At 48.6% G+C, this 18668-nt stretch overlaps 1 protein-coding gene across 1 annotated transcript in view; it reads left to right on the top strand.

The window, feature by feature from the left end:
- The first annotated feature begins 8386 nt into the window (after positions 1-8386).
- LONRF2 (LON peptidase N-terminal domain and ring finger 2) overlaps positions 8387-18668 on the top strand; it is a 50243-nt gene continuing 39961 nt past the window's right edge. Inside the window, exon 1 of the mRNA XM_073352092.1 lies at positions 8387-9346. Coding sequence (XP_073208193.1) covers positions 8677-9346 — 670 coding nt within the window. The 5' untranslated portion in view covers positions 8387-8676. The remainder of the gene's footprint in view (positions 9347-18668) is intronic.

The raw sequence follows: 18668 nt of genomic DNA on the forward strand, positions 1-18668 counted from the left end.
ATTAATCTGGTTGAAAACACTAAATAAAAGGGCATAAAAGATGATCTTCTTTGTATTTGAGCTAACCTAGACACATGCAATTGGTTGCATATAGCTGCCAATTTCTTGTGGTGATTTTGCTTTTATTTACAAATGTGTGCTTGTAGAGGAGCAAGATTTTAAAACACCTTTCAGCTCTGCCATCTTTCTGGTCAAGCAGTTGTAATTACCTACTCTCTCTGCTTCCTGTTCTTGCAATCGCACCTGTGTCTTCACTATTTTTTACTCCTTCTTAAGACCCTCCCAACCCCACAGAATCTTGGCAATTTCTTCAAAGAAAAAAACGGACAGTCCGAGGTGACATCTCTCCACCTCCACACTCCTTTCCTCCATGATGTTCTCCTGTCACAGATATGTAAGGCTGCTTCCACATCTAACCATTCCACCACCCTCAATCACTCCATACTCTCATCTCCTGACCTCTTTCTCACTCCTGCTCTCATTCTTCATCTCAGCCTCTCCCTCTTCAAACGGCATTGGTTTCAGCCTTGACCTTACCTGTCCCTTCAATTATTGCCCTATCTCCCTGTCCCGCTTCATCTCTAAACTCATACTGGCTGTGGAGTCTTAAATGCTTCTCCTCCTCCTTTCAGATCACTCCTTCACTGGGTCTTCTTCTTCCCCACTCCCACTTTTGGCAGGGGTCCTTCAGGGCTCTGTTCTTAGCCTCCCACTACAACCTTTCTTTCTTTTTTTCTTTCTCTCCTTTGGGTGACCTTATCACAAACATGGCTTTGATTACCATCTTGATGCTGATGGCTCATAAATCTACCTCTCTACCATGGGAGGTGGGTATGATAGGCCAGTGGAGGCTCTGCCTTCCCCTGGTGCTGCTGCTGCTGCCTGACCCCCAGTTGGGGGGTTTCGGGGGGAAGTTTTTGATTTATTATGCCCCATGCAGGTTCTGGGGTGGCTGAGGAGGCAGTATGTGCTATTCAGCTTCCTGTGTTCATCAGTAATCTCCCCGGACTCCAGGGAGATTACTGATGAACCCAGGAAGCTGAGTTGCAAACACTGCCTCCTCAGCCACCCCAGAACCTGCATGGGGCATATGAAAAGCTTCTGGGAGAGGATTTCCCCTGCAGTGGCTTGGGGCCTGGGGAAGGGAGGCGCAGTGTGGCTGCGCCTGGCCCTGGGCTCCTCTGGCGGGGGGGAGGCTCAGGGCTGCTCCAGGCAGATGAGGGGGGGCGGCTCAGGGCACTTTTATTGTAGCATGCATCTCTGATGAGTAAAGATGGCAGACCCTGTAAATTATAGATGGGGGGAGGCTCAGGGCTTCAGCTGACCCAGGGCTCCTCCAGACAGGTGTGGTGGTGGGGTGCTCGGGACTCCTCCAGGTGTGTGCGGCAGGGGGCTCAGGGCAAGGGGTTGGGGTGCAGGAGGGGTGTGGCAGGGGGCTTAGAGCAGGGAGTTGGGCTGCAGGAGGGGTTCGGCCTCCGGGGTGGCAGCAGCGCGCACCGGGGCCAGGGCAGGCTCCCTGCATGCCTGCCCTGGTCACACGCCGTGCCGCTCACCACGTCCCTGCGTGGCCCCTGGGGGAGGGGAGGGCACAGGGCTCCGTGTGCTGCCATTGCCACGCCTCCAGGTACCTCCCCTGAAGCGCCCATTGGCCGCGCTCCCCGTTCCCGGCCAATGGGAGCTGCGGGGGGCGGTGCCTGGAGGCAATGGCAACGCATGGAGCCATCTGTCCGCCTCCCCCCCCCGCCCGGGACCCCAGGGACGTGGTGTCAGCCACTTCTGAGAGCGGCATGGGGCCCATGGCACCATGGGGGGCAATCCCGTGGGCCAGATCCGAAGCCCTGAGGGGCCGGATCCAGCCCGCGGGCCGTAGTTTGCCCACCCCTGCTCTAGCACCATCGTCTCCAGATCTATCTCCTGGTTAGCTCCTCCACTAGCGGCAGCTCTCTTCTCCCTTCCTTCTGCTGTTACCCCTCCTCCAGTTCACCACATTCCCATCAGACCATCAGCTTTCCTCTCTGACACACTTTTTATTCACACTACGCCTGTCTGCTATGACCTGCTCTCCAGGAAGATTTTTCAGGGAAAGGATTTTACTCAAAAGCTGAAACAGAAGTGAGAAGTGTTCAAAGAACACCCAGTATACAGGGTTTACATATGCCCCTTTAAGCTGAGCTCTTGGGGTGAGCTAATTCTTACTGGCATAGCACAGGGGCACCAAGTCAAAGACAGGGGTGGCAACTGGGAAACAGCAGTTGAGGAGTAGAACACAATGCAGGAAAATAGCCTCTGCCATCACTAGGTCCACAGGACTTGATTCGCAAAGGGACTTGGGCACTTAACTGTCTCTTTAGGTGCCTAAATATGAAAATTAGGTGCCAATATCATTCTCGGCCCCCCTGCTCAGCTGCCACCTAACCTTGTAAGGTGCCTAAATGCCAAGTTTTCACTGGTGGGCATGGGCAAAACCACTTAAGTCCTGATGCCACCAAGCCGCTCAGCGCCCTCACACCTAAGTTGCTGTAGGATTCACAAACAAGGCATTTCCCTCCCTCTCTGAAATGCAGAGCCTGATCCAGTAGGCATGCTATGTGCACGGCTAATAACCCACACAACTGACATCTGGGGGTGAGAATTTGGGGGGCTGGCTAGTGTGTTATTGGACCCAGAGTGATTAGGGCACTCAGCTGGGATCCTTACCCTGCCTAATTTGGCAGAGACACTTGAACCCTGATCTCATATATCCCAGGTGAGTGAGGGGTGGGAGGTCTTTCTCAACCTCTCCTGTTGAAGCTGTTCTCCTTTGTATAAATAATTCAGCATTTGCTGGAATAGGGGTTTGAACCCGACTCTCCCGGGCTATAGAGTCAAGCTCTCATTTTCTCTTTCCTTCTCAATGAATATTTAGTTGTTTATACAAAGTGGAACAGCTTCAATGGGAAAAAGTAAGACCCATACCAAAGCACCTTGGTGGGAAGTGGGAGACCTCAGTTCAAGTCCCTGTTTTAAATCAGGTAGAGTAAGGATTTGAAAGCAGGTCTCCCATAACCCAAGTGGGTGCCCTAACCACTGAGCTATAAATGGGTGTGTGGATGGAGATCTCTCTCCCTCTGTTTTTTCACAAAGGCTGCCCTGGCTTAGACACCCATCTCCAGGAGAGGGTTTATGGCTGTGAATCCTGATTGGAGATAGTTTCCTTCTAGAGGCTTGTCTGTCACTTAAGCATTTAGCTGTCTGTGGATCTGAGCCCTAAGCCCTGTCCCTGTCTTCAGCATGTCACTGCTGATCCCTTTCTTGGGTGCCTAACTCTCCCCATGCAATGAATGGGAGGTGGGAGGGGCCTAAGGACCTAGCTCTCATCTGTGAATGCCACTGGATGGCAAGGCACCAAAGACTGGCGTTAATCTCGTTTGTGAATCTAGACATCAAGATATATTTAAGAATAAGATATTTCTTCCCCACAACAGAGAAGAACAGAGTACCAAAAGTGAGAGAAAAAGGCAAGTGTGTTCCGACGTTAATAATGGTTCAGCTCGGTACAGGAAAAACAGGGAGGAATAAGGCAGTCACTTAGATCGTAGAAAGACAATTTTGTTCTCTGACAAGTAGCAAGAGACTGTCTTAATAAAATAGACGTTACATGCCAGGAGAATAAATTAGGAGAATGTTGATTATGTTACTAATTAAAGGACTTTGGAAGATGGACTTAGTGAAAGGCACTCCTGGCGAGTACTCAGCAAGTAAGGATGAGAAAAGAATTGCAGCCATTCCAGTTAGTCATCACATAAAACAGCAGCAAATTCAATGACTGGAATTCACCCCACTTGTAAGCCTAAATGTGGGAGAGTGAATAAAAAGTTACAAAATATTCCAATAACATATAACAATAAATGTTGATGGGAAAAGGTACAAAAGGGAGACAGAAATACTGAATAGTCCAAACAAAAAAGCATACTGATATAACTCAAGGAATGTGTTAAGATCATGTCTGGTAAACAAGAGAAGTGTGGGACTTGAAATCAATGAACCAAAATTGGCGTGTTTGGAAATTAAACCTATTGGTGGCCAAAATAATGAAGGAATAGATTATTCCACTCATCACTCGTTTTGGGGTTCTTAAAAAGAAAATGCTTTTGGGGGGAAAGTAGCAGAAGAAGCTGTCCACCAAAAATTGCAGCAGTAAGCTTTAGCATCATGACTGCCACCCACACAGTCTTCTAGGACTCTGGGATCTACCGTAACACCATTAGGCCTTCATCGTTGATCCTGCTACTCTGACCAGACCAAGGGACCCAGATGCCACCTCCATCTGTGCTGGCTAAATCCCAACTACCTCTTGGGATGTGAGACTTTCTTTCTCATACACACACCCCTTGTGTGTCCTTCTTCTTCCCCACCTTATTTCTTCTCTTTCCTATCTCTCTTCTTTTTCCTCCTTCTGTCTAATAAGAGTCTATCTTAACCAGCCAAGACTGTATATTTTGCAACACTGTTGTAAGCCAGTGACTAGACAGGCAGCTAAAAGCAATGCCCTTAACAGCTTGACACAGGTACAACTTTGCCTGGTCTCAGAGTAGCTGATTAGAGCAGAAGTTCTCAAACTGTGATCCGCTGACCACCAGTGGTCCGCGAGCTCCATTCAGGTGTTCCATGGACAGCTCCCTCTAAGGTGCACGCCGGGTGGCGGCACACAAGAGAATGAAGGGCAACCCACCTAATTAGTGGAGCCGCGCAGGCGGGGCTTCACTAATTAGGTGCCTGAACCCTGGAGAAGATGCACATGTAAGGTGAGGTGCTGGCTTTGGGAGGAATAGGGGGTAGGTGGGAGGAGGGAGTGTGATGAGAAGAGGGGGTGGGGGGAATTTGGGATGTGCAGGGCTGTGGTGGCCAGAGAAAGAGGCGACTTTCCCCAGTTCCAGGGCTGTGGCTGCCGGGGAGAGATGGCCCTTGTCCCAGCCTCAGCTCTGTGCCTGCTGCAGTTGAGGAAGAAAGAGAGAGACCCTCCTCCTTCCCAGCCCCAGCTCAGGGGCTGCCGTGGCGGGGGAGGGAGGGCACGTCCATTGCATTAGAAAGGTAAGACTACTGATATTAAAATATGAGTTGTGTGCCTTTATTTGTAGAACCTCAAAACGTTAATTATCTTTTTTTTTATATACTGCTTTTATCCAAAGCGATTTACAATAGTTAGCTAACAGAACAAACAACATTTGGAAAGATCATTAAGAGGTCCGCCGGGACCCTCAGCAATTTTCAAGTGGTCCACGAAAAAAGAAGTTTGAGAACCACTGGATTAGAGCATAAACTGTGCCTGTGTTTCTCCAGCAGTTAAGTTGCAAATGAGAGTTCAACACCAGACACAGAAGCTGCAATAGCTATCTCTGCTGTTCATTTCTCTCTTAGTTTGTCTTTTAGGAAAGACAACAACAAGAAGACTTCAACAAGAGCTCCAGTCCACATCAAATAACTTGATCTCTTTCCCCCCAAAAGACAGTTATTAATTACCATCTAAAACGCTTTCAGATGGGGGAAGAGGGAAGTGTCTTCTAAAATCTCTCTCCAGGTAAAGGGAAAGAGAACAAGGTATACTGTTAAAATGAAAGCCTTATTTAAATAATTAACATTTCAAATGCTTTAACTGTTCCCTTCTTTTTTGTATCTTTTAATAAAAGGTCAAACATTGTAATGATGTGTTTGCCATGGTACTCAGCAGGCTGAGGTCTCTGTATACCGAACCTTGTTTAAAATTGGAGTGACAGGGTCATGTTAATACCTTTCCATCTAAATTAGTAAAACAGTTATTGTTCATTAATGTCACGTGGGTCAGTATTGGTAGCAAAAACCTTGTATCAAGACAGACCAGCCTTGCAGCTGAGGTGTATAGCCATCCCAGAGCAATTAGAAGACATTTAGATAAATCAGTGATGTGCCTGCCTCCCCCTTTCCAGAATAGTAAAGAGAGTTGTCAGAAAGGGTCCCTTTGCTAGGAACCAAGGATGGGAGCAGGAGGTAGAATCAGCAAAAGTGCTGCCACTCCAGCTCAGAATCCCAGGAGCCAGAGGATAACTCTGAGAAACGGCTCAACCGTGATGCTTGTGGTTGATCCCATCGTCATCAGCCTCCCAAGATCTCCTGACTGGTCCTTGCCAAGATGCACCACAACATAGTGGAACAAAATGCTCCGTCACCTTCTGCCTAGAAGACGTAGGAAGTGGAGAATGTGACTAGAGTGTGCCCAGCCTGCTCTCTTCAACAAAATGGGCGCAATGGTGTTCAATCCTGTATTAACATCCTATCACAGTAGAGCAAGTAAAGTAACGCCCTATCATAGTAGAACAAGTAAAGATCCCAGGAAAGGGATTGATGAAACTTTCAAAGGATACTAAGATAAGCTTTTAGACACTAGTAGCCTAGAGCCAGTGAGGGTGTGGATAATGAGCAGTGCTAGTAGGTCAGGATGACTTTGCTGACAATGTTAATGGTGCAAGAGTTGCAGGAATGCAGGAAATTGACAGAGCTGAAGACAGATCAGCCCTATAACTACTGGCCAGTAAAGAGGTGGGGCCACAAGCAAAAAGGCTGTTGGTTGGGAATTTGTCTTAGGGAAATTGGCAAATACACCTTCTATGGTGCAGTTGTACTTGGAAAAGTCACTATGAAAAATGGAAAAGGAGTACTTGTGGCACCTTAGAGACTAACCAATTTATTTGAGCATAAGCTTTCCTGAGCTACAGCTCACTTCATCGGATGCATACTGTGGAAAGTGTACAAGATCTTTTATACACACAAAGTATGAAAAAATACCTCCCCCCACCCCACTCTCCTGCTGGCAATAGCTTATCTAAAGTGATCACTCTCCTTACAAAGTGTATGATAATCAAGTTGGGCCATTTCCAGCACAAATCCAGGTTTTCTCACACCCCCTCCCCCCCCCGCCCACAAACCCACTCTCCTGCTGGTAATAGCTTATCTAAAGTGACCACTCTCCTTACAATGTGTATGATAATCAAGGTGGGCCATTTCCAGCACAAATCCAGGGTTTAACAAGAACGGGGGGGGGGGGGGGGGGTTAGGAAAAAACAAGGGGAAATAGGTTACCTTGCATAATGACTTAGCCACTCCCAGTCTCTATTCAAGCCTAAGTTAATTGTATGCAATTTGCAAATTAATTCCAATTCAACAGTTTCTCACTGGAGTCTGGATTTGAAGTTTTTTTGTTGAAGAATTGCAACTTTCATGTCTGTAATCACGTGACCAGACAGATTGAAGTGTTCTCCGACTGGTTTATGAATGTTATAATTCTTGACATCTGATTTGTGTCCATTTATTCTTTTACGTAGAGACTGTCCAGTCTGACCAATGTACATGGCAGAGGGGCATTGCTGGCACATGATGGCATATATCACATTGGTGGATGTGCAGGTGAATGAGCCTCTGATAGTGTGGCTGATGTTATTAGGCCCTGTGATGGTGTCCCCTGAATAGATATGTGGACACAGTTGGCAACGGGCTTTGTTGCAAGGATAGGTTCCTGGGTTAGTGGTTCTGTTGTGTGGTATGTGGTTGCTGGTGAGTATTTGTGCGTATAAAAGATCTTCTACACTTTCCACAGTATGCATCCAATGAAGTGAGCTGTAGCTCATGAAAGCTTATGCTCAAATAAATTGGTTAGTCTCTAAGGTGCCACAAGTCCTCCTTTTCTTTTTGCGAATACAGACTAACACGGCTGTTACTCTGAAACCTATGAAAAATGGCACGTTCTTATTTATCTGCTCTTGTTCCTTAGAATAATTTCTGCATGCACAATAGACTAAAATAAATCTTGTCTCCTTTCGGTTAGTCTCTAAGGTGCCACAAGTCCTCCTTTTCTTTTTGTGAATACAGACTAACACAGCTGCAACTCTGAAACCATTTTACTCCTGTTAGCCCTGCAGAAATAGCTGGTTTCCATTGAGACTCACGCATCAACTGCTTTTAACTAAGCTCCGAGTGCATTATCTTTTACTGCTGCTGCTGCACCACCCATGAAGAACCCAGCAGCCTGACTTTCAGATCCCAAACTGAGTTGGCAGGGGCTGGTAGGTGAAGAAAAAGCATCGTTTTACATATAAGCTGAGCGAATGTGAAGAGGAATGAGTGAAAAGCAACAGCCCAGGAACTTCAAGCTGCTCCTTTCCCAAATTGCGTGTGTAAGAGTGTACTAGCGCCTGCCTCCTAAGGCACCAGAGCAAGTCAGGGGGCTGACGTCCCTCCAGTTACGAAGGCGTGGAGGAGCCAGGACCGAGCCCTTTCCATCCACGCAGAGGGGCTTGCAGCGGCGGGGCGCTCTCTGCAGGGCAGCGCCCCCCACCCCGCGCTGAGCACGGTCCTTTGCCCGGCACCGAGCAGGCTCCCAGCCCGCAGGGAGCTCCCCTCGCTCAGCCGGCCGGGGGCGGGGGCGGTGGCGGTGCGATCTCCGGGCCGCCGCTCCCCACCGCGGCGGCTGGGCGGGAGGCGGCGGCGCGTTACACAGCCATTACATAATAAATGAGCCGGTGGAGGGGCGGGGGCAGGCGCCCGCGACAGGGGGAGGCAGCGAGCGAGGCAGGCAAGCAGGCAGGGCCGCCCCCCGGGCCGGAGCCTGCCAGGAAGGAGGCGCGGGCCGGCGGCATGGAGTAGGCGCCGGCGAGCGGAGCGGGCGGCATGGAGCCGAGCCCGAGCCCGGGGCCCTGCGCCGAGATGCTGCAGGTGGCCGAGGAGGCCTTTCGCGGCGGCAACTTCGAGCTGGCGGCCGAGATCTACGGCTCGCAGCTGGCCGAGCTGCCGCAGCCCGAGCGGGGCCTCTGCCTGCGCCGGGGGGACGCGCTGGCCCGCGCCGGCCGCATGGCCGAGGCCCTGGAGGCCTACAGCGCCGCCGCCCGGCTGGGCCGCCTGCGGCCCGAGGAGCTGCGGGAGCTGGCGGAGAGCCTGGCCCTCAGCCTCCGCGAGAAGGCGCTGCGCCTGCCGCCCTGGCCCGGCGGCGGCGGCGGCCCCGAGGGGGCGGGCGAGGCGCTGGGCGACCCCGCCTGCTGCCGCCCGCCCGAGCTGCTCGGCTGCCCCCTGTGCCGGCGGCTGCTCTGCGAGCCGGTGACCCTGCACTGCGGCCACACCCGCTGCCGGCGCTGCGCCGAGCCCGGCGACTGCTGCCACCGGCCCCGCCGCGCCGCCGACGGCCCCGCCAGCGCCCGGGTCAACGTGGTGCTGGGCAACCTGCTGGAGAAGTGGCTGGAGGGGGAGAGCCGGGCGCGGCGGCTCCGCGCCGAGGGGGACGAGCTGCGGGACAGGCAGGAGCTGCCGGCCGCGCTGGAGAAATACAACCAGGCCCTGGAGACCGGTGAGTGTCCGGCTGGGCCCTGCGGCCGAGCCCTGCCCCGCTCCCTGCCCTCGGCTAGGCTGCAGCAGCAGCCGCCGCCGCCCCCGGCCCGGCCTCCCCCAGCGTGTCCTTTGTCTCCGGGCGCTGCCTCCCGCACTGCCCTGTGCTGAGTCCACGTGGGTCAGTGTGTTCGGGCGCCGCGTGCTGCTGACTGGTTCTAAGTTTAGCCTCTAGTTCGTACTGCCGCTGTCCTAAACCATTTCCCTTGTAGTGCCCTCTGGCTCCCTTTCCACCGGCCGGGCACGAAGCCGTGGATTCTGGGAGATTAGTGAAGACCACCCGTGTACTCCAGGGAGAGGCGTGGTTGAGCCGCTTTAGCTAGCCTAGGTGCACTCTGTCAATAAAAGGGGGTGCAATGACCCCTTATAGACCCGCATGCACGCAAACCTGTTGGAACAGGTTCTTTATGTAGACACAAGGGGTATGTGTTAAGGGGCTAGAATGGTTCTTTGACTGTTAAATTATTTAGCACCTTTGTAGCACCACATGCTGCTGTTGTCACGGTATATTTTGGGGGGCACCTAGACAGCAGCCAAAGAAGGAGGTGGGTGCTTTCTGCTTTGCCAAATTCTGCCACACTGTAAATATATAGAGGAAACCAATCTGAAATCCTAGTCATAGTAAATGAGTTACACAATTTTGGATGCTACATCTGGCCTTGAGTTGTCCTGCCGGTTTCTATGGCTTTACCATCACATTTTTCTTTAAAAATAAAACAACAACAACAACAAAAACTTTCTCCTGTTGGCGTGTAAAAGATCCATGCAAACAGTATATATGGGGAAACTCAAGGTGCTGTCAAATGAAGTGAAATAAGAGACTAACTTCTTTTTAGTTAGTCTAGATACAGTCTAGTCTACTTTAATATTGTGATTATTCACCTCTTAAAATTGACTGTGTTCCTTAATAGCGTGTGTGTGTTGGGGGGGGGGATTCTCGCCCCTTTGTAGTAACTAATAGCGAAAGTGAAGCAATATAATTCATTGGGTATTTGTACTATTTGTTACATTTTTTTTACATGGGACAATAGAGACAGAGTAGTCAGGTTTGCAATTTGTGTCCAGTTAACCCTGGTTCTCATTGCTTGCTCAACACTGCAGTTGATTGACTTGTAAACATAGAGGGGGACTGTTTTGTTCTTTGGGGTAAATAGTGGAATAGCAAAACAGAGATGGAAATATATCCAGTACTGTCCTGTTATTGAAATGTAGTAGTAATGGAATATTTCTGCTGGCCTTGACTTGTGAAAACTTTATTTTGAAAACCTGTGTCGGAAAAATGCCCTATTTGATATAGCTTAAATAGTTTAATTTGCATAAGCAAAATTGAAACAGGGCACTCTTGAATCAAAATAAGTGTCCACACGCAGACTTGCACTGAAATATCAAAAAGTGTGAATTACCAGTTTAATTATTTTGGTGCAACTTTGTGTAGACAAGCCCCTAGAGTACTTCTTCATTCTCTCTCTGAAATGGTTTTGTGAGCCTTTATGCCTCAAAAGTTATAGTAAAATATACCCAATATCTTAAAAAAAAATTTTGTTCAAAGAAGGGGCTGGTATTTGGAATTTGCAGGGATATAAACACAAACCTGGCACTGTATTTGGAAATGCACTGCCAGGTAACACTGTCACTAGTATGACAAATTTCAAATGAAGGATTAATTCTGGCCTTGTAAAATTGTGCAAATAGCTTACTTACTGCAGACCACTCCTTGATGATTTGTGGAGAGTTGGCAGGTCACACTGTCCTAAGAGCACTTTTTTTATAGATGCATGTGCTTTTAAAAAACAAACCAAAAACTGCCTTTGAAAGAGCCAGTGTTTTACAGGAAGAGGAAAGGAAACAGGAGCCATCTTGATCTTTCTTGAGTGGTAACAGCTAATTTACACTCCATCATTTTATATGTATAGTTGGGATTATGCTTTCCAGTGTGCATTACTTTGCATTGATCAACATTAAATTTCATCTGCCATTTTGTTGCCCAGTCACCCAGTTTTGAGAGATCCTTTTGTAGCTCTTCGCAGTCTGCCTGGGTCTTAACTATCTTTAGTAATTTTGTAGTATCTGCAAATTTTGCCACCTCACTGTTTACTCCTATTTCCAGATCATTTATTAGTATGTTGAATAAAACTGGTCCCAGAACAGACCCCTAGGGGACTCCACTATTTTCCTCTCTGTCAGTTCTGAAAACTGACCGTTTATACCTACCGTTTGTTTCCTATCTTTTAACCAGTTACCAATCCATGAGCGCACCTTCCCTCTTATCCCGTGGCAGCTTACTTTGCATAAGAGCCTTTGGTGAGGGATCATGTCAAAGGCTTTCTGAAAATCTAAATATACTATATCCACTGGATCCCCTTGGTCCACATGCTTGTTGACCCCCTCAAAGAATTCTAGTAGATTGGTGAGGCATGATTTCCCTTTACTAAAACCATGTTGACTCTTCTTCAACAAATTATGTTCATCTATATGTCTGACAATATTGTTCTTTAATATAATTTCAACCAGTTTGCCCGGTACTGAAGTCAGGCTTACAGGCCTGTAATTGCTGGGACCACCTCTGGAGCCCTTTTTAAAAATTGGCATCATGTTAGCTATTCTCTAGTCATCTGGTACAAAAGCTGATTTAAATGACTACAGTTAGTAGTTCTGCAGGTTCACATTTGAGTTTCTTCAGAACTCTTGGGTGAATACCATATGATCCTGGTGATGTATTGCTGTTTAACTTAGCAATATGTTCCAAAACCACCTCTAATGATACCTCAATTTGGGACAGTTCCTCAGATCTGTTTCCTAAAAAGAATGATCCATCAATGGCTATTAATGGGATGGGCAGGAATGGTATCCCTGACCTCTGTTTGCCAGAAGCTGAGAATGAGCGACGGGATGGATCACTTGATGATTAACTGTTCTGTTCATACCCTCTGGGGCACCTGGCACTGGCCATTGTGGGAAGACGGGCTACTGAGCTAGATGGATCCTTGGTCTGACCCAGTAGGGCCATTCTTAGGTTCTTATCTTCTGTGGCTGGAGCTGCCAGTGGTAGAGAAATCCCTAGGGGAGAAGGGAATCAATTGGTAGGGTAGCATGTGGAGGTAGGAGAAAAGGACCGGGGGAATGGAGGACCAAGCAGTACAGTAGTAATGTGCAATGGAGAGAAGAGGCAAATAGGTGGGAGGTAGAGATAGAATGATCCCCCCCCCCCTTTTTTTTAAAAGGACAAAATACTGCTTCTTGTATCCTTGTGACAGACTAGATGTTTTTCCAGAACTGTACACAAGCAATGGCTGTTTCCGTCACTGCAGCGAGGTCCTCCTTTGTACAGGTCTCCCCAAGGAGTCTGCAAACAAGCAGGTGATCCCTGGTCTGCACTTCAGCACACTTGCATGTATTAGTGTTTAGAGTAGCCCCATTTCATCATGCTAGTTTTTGATCTACCAGTTGGTGTACGTGGGCGGTTCAGACCTCGCCACATTAAACAGACTTTAGCCCCTCCAGGAAGGCCCTCCTGGGTTCCAAATCTATTTCAGTGCATCCAACTGCATGCAGTCTTTCATTCCATAACCTCAGTAGTGCTTTGCCAGCTGTCGTATCGAAAGGCAAAACACTGGTCATAAAACTTTTGTGATTTAAGGCATTTGGTTACTCCTGAGTGACCATATAATATATGCCATCTGCTGTGATCTTTCTCTTTGGCTTGCTACCTTCCTCTTAGAATCATAGAATATCAGGGTTGGAAGGGACCTCAGGAGGTCATCTAGCCCAACCCCCTGCTCAAAGCAGGACCAATCCCCAATTTTTGCCCCAGATCCCTAAATGGCCCCCTCAAGGATTGAACTCGCAACCCTGGGTTTAGCAGGCCAATGCTCAAACCACTGAGCTATCCCACATAGTGCAACGCCAGCCAATAAGTACAGGCTATTCTTTGATCTTGGCTTTAGACATCCTGTTTTTACATGACAGCTGTCATTTAGGACAGGATTTAGTTTTTTAGCGTGGATTGATCGTTCCCACACTGGACATACATACTCTGCTATGGAGTAGCACACAGCAATAGCAGTGGTTTGCAAAGTAGCTGGATTATCTCCCCACTCTGAGGTGACCAACTTTCGAAGAATGTTGTTGCAGATGCTAACTTTCCCTTTCACCTTCTCTTCATGTGCTTTGAAGGAAAGCATTTGGTCCAAGGTCATCTCCAGGTAGATCGCGTTCAGGTGATTAGTCAGTGGTATTCCATTCTAGTTGGTGATTAGTTTCCACTTTGATTCTTGATGGCATAAGTGAAGAACCATCACCTGTATCTTGGTTTGAAGCGATTCTTGATGTAGTAAGTTGAGATGTTGCTCATAGTCTGTTCTAGACGGTTGCAAAGTCCTTCTCCTGTGATGCGATGCATAGATCATCTGCCTATGGGTACAGGAGTCTGGTAGAAAGCGGATATACTTGCCACTGGATGAACAGTTTTCTGTTCCCTGAGTTCCCAGAGCAGGGGCTGTACTAGAGCAATCAAGAACCTGCTAGAACCAATTAAGACAGGCAAGCTAATTAAGACACCTGGAGCCAATTAAGAACATTCTAGAATCAGTTATGGCATGCAGACTAATCAGGACACCTGGTTTAAAAAGGACCTCCCATCAGTTACGGGCGGATGTGCAAGGAGCAGGGAGTGAGAGGATGTGCTGCTGGAGGACTGAGGAGTACAAGCGTGATCAGGCTTCAGGAGGAAGATCCTGTGGTGAGGGTAAAGAAGGTGTTGGGAGGAGGCCATGGGGAAGTAGCCCAGGGAGTTGTAGCTGTCATGCAGCTGTTACAAGAGACTCTGCAGACAGTTGCAATCCACAGGGCCCTGGGCTGGAACCTGGAGTAGAGGGTGGGCCCGGGTTCCCCCCATACCCCTCAACTCCCTACTTGATATTGGAGGAGTTGACTTGGACTGTGGGTTCCACCAGAGGGGAAGGTCTCTGGCCTGTTCCCCGATCCACTAGGTGGATCAGCAGAGACTTCAGGGATTGTTCGTCTTCCTTTCCCTATGCTGGCCAGTGATGAGGCTAACTGAGTGAATGGCAGGTTTGAGCCACTACCAAAAGTGGCCAAACTGAGGGCTGCCGTGAATCTCTGAGGCAAGCAAATCCACCAATAAGCGCAGGACCCACCAAGGCAGAGGAGGAACTTTGTCACACTGGTGTCAGGAGTGGGATCAGGCGCACAGCGGAGCAGAAGTAGGGTGTTTTTAAAAAAAAAAAAAAAAAGAGGGAGAGGGGTGTGGGGTTTTTTTGTTGGTTTGTTCCCCCCAACCCCCCGCACCACAATGGAGGATGTAGTGTGGGCACTTATACAAGCCACAGCTGCCCAGCAGGAGGCTATCTGTGTTCAGGCAGCCGCCCAACAGGAGGCAGTACTGCTGCATCAAGAGACCAATCACCCGTTGATAGACCAGGCTGCTCAAGACCATGCTATGTTGCGGGAACTGGTAAACCAGGTGAAGGCCCTTACAGAGCTGAATAGCAGCCATGATGGGACGCAGATCATACGGGCCAGCAATTGTCTGCAGAATATGACGCGGGAGGATGACATAGAGGCATACCTCCTGGCCTTTGAGAGGACAGCCCTACGGGAGGCTTGGCCTCAAGAACACTGGTCTGGCATCCTCACTCCATTCCTGTGTCCAGAAGGCATATTATGATCTGTCTGAAGAGGCTGCAGCACACTACCCCTGGCTGAAAGCAGAGATCCTGGCCAGATCTGGGGTAACGATCGCAGTGTGGGCCCAGTGGTATTGTGAGTGGAGGTACCAGGAAAACAAAAGCCCATGGTCCCAATTATATGACCTCCTCCATCTTGCACAAAAGTGGTTACGAACCGAGTCTTGGAGTCCAGAAGAGATACTAGAGGTTCTGGTCATTGACCAGTACATGCAAGGACATCCGCCAGACCTTCGCGCCTGGGTAAGCCAGAACGACCCCTCCACCTACAACGAGGTTGTGCCCTGGTAGAGAGGCGTAGGAGGACAAGGGAACTGACCCAACCAGCTAAGCAAGAGGCGCCCTGAGTTAAACTAGTGGCACCAACCCCCAGAGCTCAGGCAGCTGAGCCCCCAAGAAGGCCCAGGTGGAAAAACAGAGGGGCTGAAGGCCCACCAGAGGCCATTAAAAGTCAGAGCACTGAGGGTGAAGAGGATCGTGATGTTAGACTGCCTAAACCAAGAGACTGGGGAATGCCTAGGGCCCCATACAGATGTTACGCCTGCGGGGAGTGAGGAAACATAGTTGCACAGTGTCCCAATGCCCAGGAGTCTATGCAACGTAGCCTAGGCAACTGGCAAAACTCCCTAATTTACATTGTGGGGGTTGCACTAACCCCACACAAATATACCAGGCCACTGAGGTTAAATGGAGTAGAGACCACAGCACTGATAGATTCAGGGAGCGCCATCACGCTCATCTCAGGAAAGCTCGTGAAACATAGTCAGTTATCTACAGGTGAAACGCACAGGGGTGACATGCATCCATGGGACGGTTAGCTATTACCCCACCATCCTGGTAAAAATTGAAATCCAGAGGAAGCAGCAGGTATAGTGCCTAAACTCCCTTACCCGGCACTCATAGGGAGCGACTTCCCAGGATTTGATGACTTACTCCCAGTAGGGGGACTGGAGAAAGGGGAGGACCCTGAAGCTAGTGAGGCATCCATGGTAAACTATCAACCCCCAATTTTCTCTGAAATTTCCCCAGATGTTTTCTCCACTCAAGGCAGGGCAGAAAAAGAAAAAAGGAAAGAAGGGCAGCTAAGGCCTTGGGAACCCGAATACTGACCCAAAGCCAGAGGGTCTCTCTCGTAGGTAGGTGGACCTGGGCAGCTGGAAAGGAGGCCGTCCAGGAGGGAGAAGCACCTGAGCCAGACCCCAACCTTAATGCCTCTGAACCAGCAGAAGCAATAGAGACTCGTCCTCTAGAACTTGGGCAGACCAGCCCCGTGAGGGAAAATTTCGAACGGGACCAAGCCGAAGATCCAAGGTACAACAACATTAGGAAGAAGGTGGGGTCCCTGTGGAAGGGAAAACCCAGGGACCCAACCCCTACTTAATCATAAAAAAGGACCTCCCATAAGTTAGGGGAGGGTGTGCAAGGAGCAGGGAGTAAGAAAGGAGGACTTAAGAGTACAAGCATGATCAGGCTTCAGGAGGAAGATCCTGTGGTGAGGGTAAAGAAGGTGTTGGGAGGAGGCCATGGGGAAGTAGTCCAGGGAGTTGTAGCTGTCGCGCTGTTACAAGAGACACTGCAGACCGTTGCAATCCACAGGGCCGTGGGCTGGAACCCAGAGTAGAGGGCAGGCCCAGGTTCCCCCCATACTCCTCAACTCCCTATTTGATACCGGAGGAGTTGACCTGGATTGTGGGTTCCACCAGAGAGGAAGGTCCCTGGCCTATCTCCCGACCCACTAGGTTGGTCAGCAGAGACTGCGGGGATTGTTCTCCTCCCTTTCCCCATGCTGGCCAGTGATGCAGTTAGCTGAGTGAACGGCAGCTTTGAGCCACTAGCAAAAGTGGCCAGACTGAGGCCACTGCCATGAATCTCTGAGGCAAGCAAATCTGCCAATAAGTGCAGGACCCACTAAGGCAGAGGGGGATCTTTGTCACAAAATATATAAGTATAAAAATAAAATGTTGAAGAGAGTTGATGCTAGCACACTGTCCTGTGGGAGACAATTTTGTTGTCTCAAGCGGCTCCACTTCTTACAAAGTTCTATGTAAAAATGTCTCTTCTCCGGAAGAGATCGGATGAGCTGCACTAGGTGGGGGTCGTGCATCATATCTTAGACTTTGGCAAGCAGGTTTTGTTGGCTGACTGTATCATATGCAACTGAAAGGTCTAAGAACACCACGTCTGTCATCATCCCTCTCTTGATTCCCTCTTCTGCATGCTGGGGGATGTTTAGTATTTGGCCAGTGCAGGTCTTACCGAAATTTGGAAGTATTAGATCTTGTTAAATATGAAGTGAGAGGCAATTATAAAGGTGGTATAGAAGTGGTATTGGCCTGAAATTCTTTGGGTCGGAGGCATTCTTTCCTGAATTCAATAGAGCTGTTACACAGGCTTGTCGCCATAATTTGGGTAATCTAAAGGTTGATGAGCAATTGTTAAAAAGGCATAATACCCATACATGGTTGCATGGCCAAAGTGCTTAATTTGCTCCATGCATATGTCGTCAAGTCCAGCTGCTTTTCCATTCTTCAAGTGACTTGTTCCGGCATTGAGTTCATTTATTGTGTACAGCTGGCTGAAATGATTTTCTTCCAGATTAGTTTGCAGTTAGTACAAATACTACAATTAGTACTGTAAGCTGCTTGTTCAGAGCTTTCCAGTTGAGCAGAAGCTGGTGTGCCACCTGATTAACTGTGATTTTTGTGGTGGTGCTCTACTTTCTTCGGGTTATTATTCAGCTTGTGAAAGGTCAATGATGCTTTCCTGTTACTGTGGGTCATGTCTATTCCTTCAGTCAATTCTTCCATTTCTGTTGCCTTTCTTCTAGAAGCTTGTTAGTCAGGGCTGTCCCTGCCGTGATAGTATCTTCTGAGAGGATCTCTTTGGAACATTTGTGGGTATTTTTTGTGTTCGGCTGCTAGTGTGGGAATAAATCCTGGTATGTGCTCAGTTCTGCATCCGTGACTTATTGCACTGAAGCCCATTACAATTGCTGTAGTTACTATAGAGGGCTCATGCAAATAGAAGAGGCAGTCTTTGATTCCTAATAGTATGAAAAGTGTTTTGAGAGAGACCGTTATGATTCACAGTGTGAAAGCTAGAGAATGAATGCTGGTAAATGCAATAAAAATTGGTAGTTCTTATTTTTAGTCTCACTATTGATTTTGTACCCAGTGCATCAGACTTCAAAATGAAACGCTTATCTGCCTGTGGTTGATGACTCAGTATGCAGCATGTCTAGAAAATCCTTTCAGACTGGTGGTGAAAAGGTCCATCATGTAAAATATATACTGGAACTCCTGCTTCACTCTTTCATAGTTGCATGGGAGAAACTTGTTTGTGGTCAGATTTGTGAGCCTTTGGCCATACGCAGTTACACTTTCAACAAGAATTAATTGCTAGAAATAACTTAATGTTTACATTATTGTCTTAGGAAAAGTTGACATGGCTGTAAATAAAGCAAAGAGCTCCATGTCTTGCACTGTTAAATATGAAACCAGGTTTTGATCCATAAAGAGGAGCTATGTATCTATTGTTGGTTATCTGAGTCTGCATACCATTCCATCCAAACAGGTGCAT

This window comes from Lepidochelys kempii, chromosome 1, assembly GCF_965140265.1.
Source record: "Lepidochelys kempii isolate rLepKem1 chromosome 1, rLepKem1.hap2, whole genome shotgun sequence".
Taxonomy (NCBI): Eukaryota; Metazoa; Chordata; order Testudines; family Cheloniidae; genus Lepidochelys; species Lepidochelys kempii.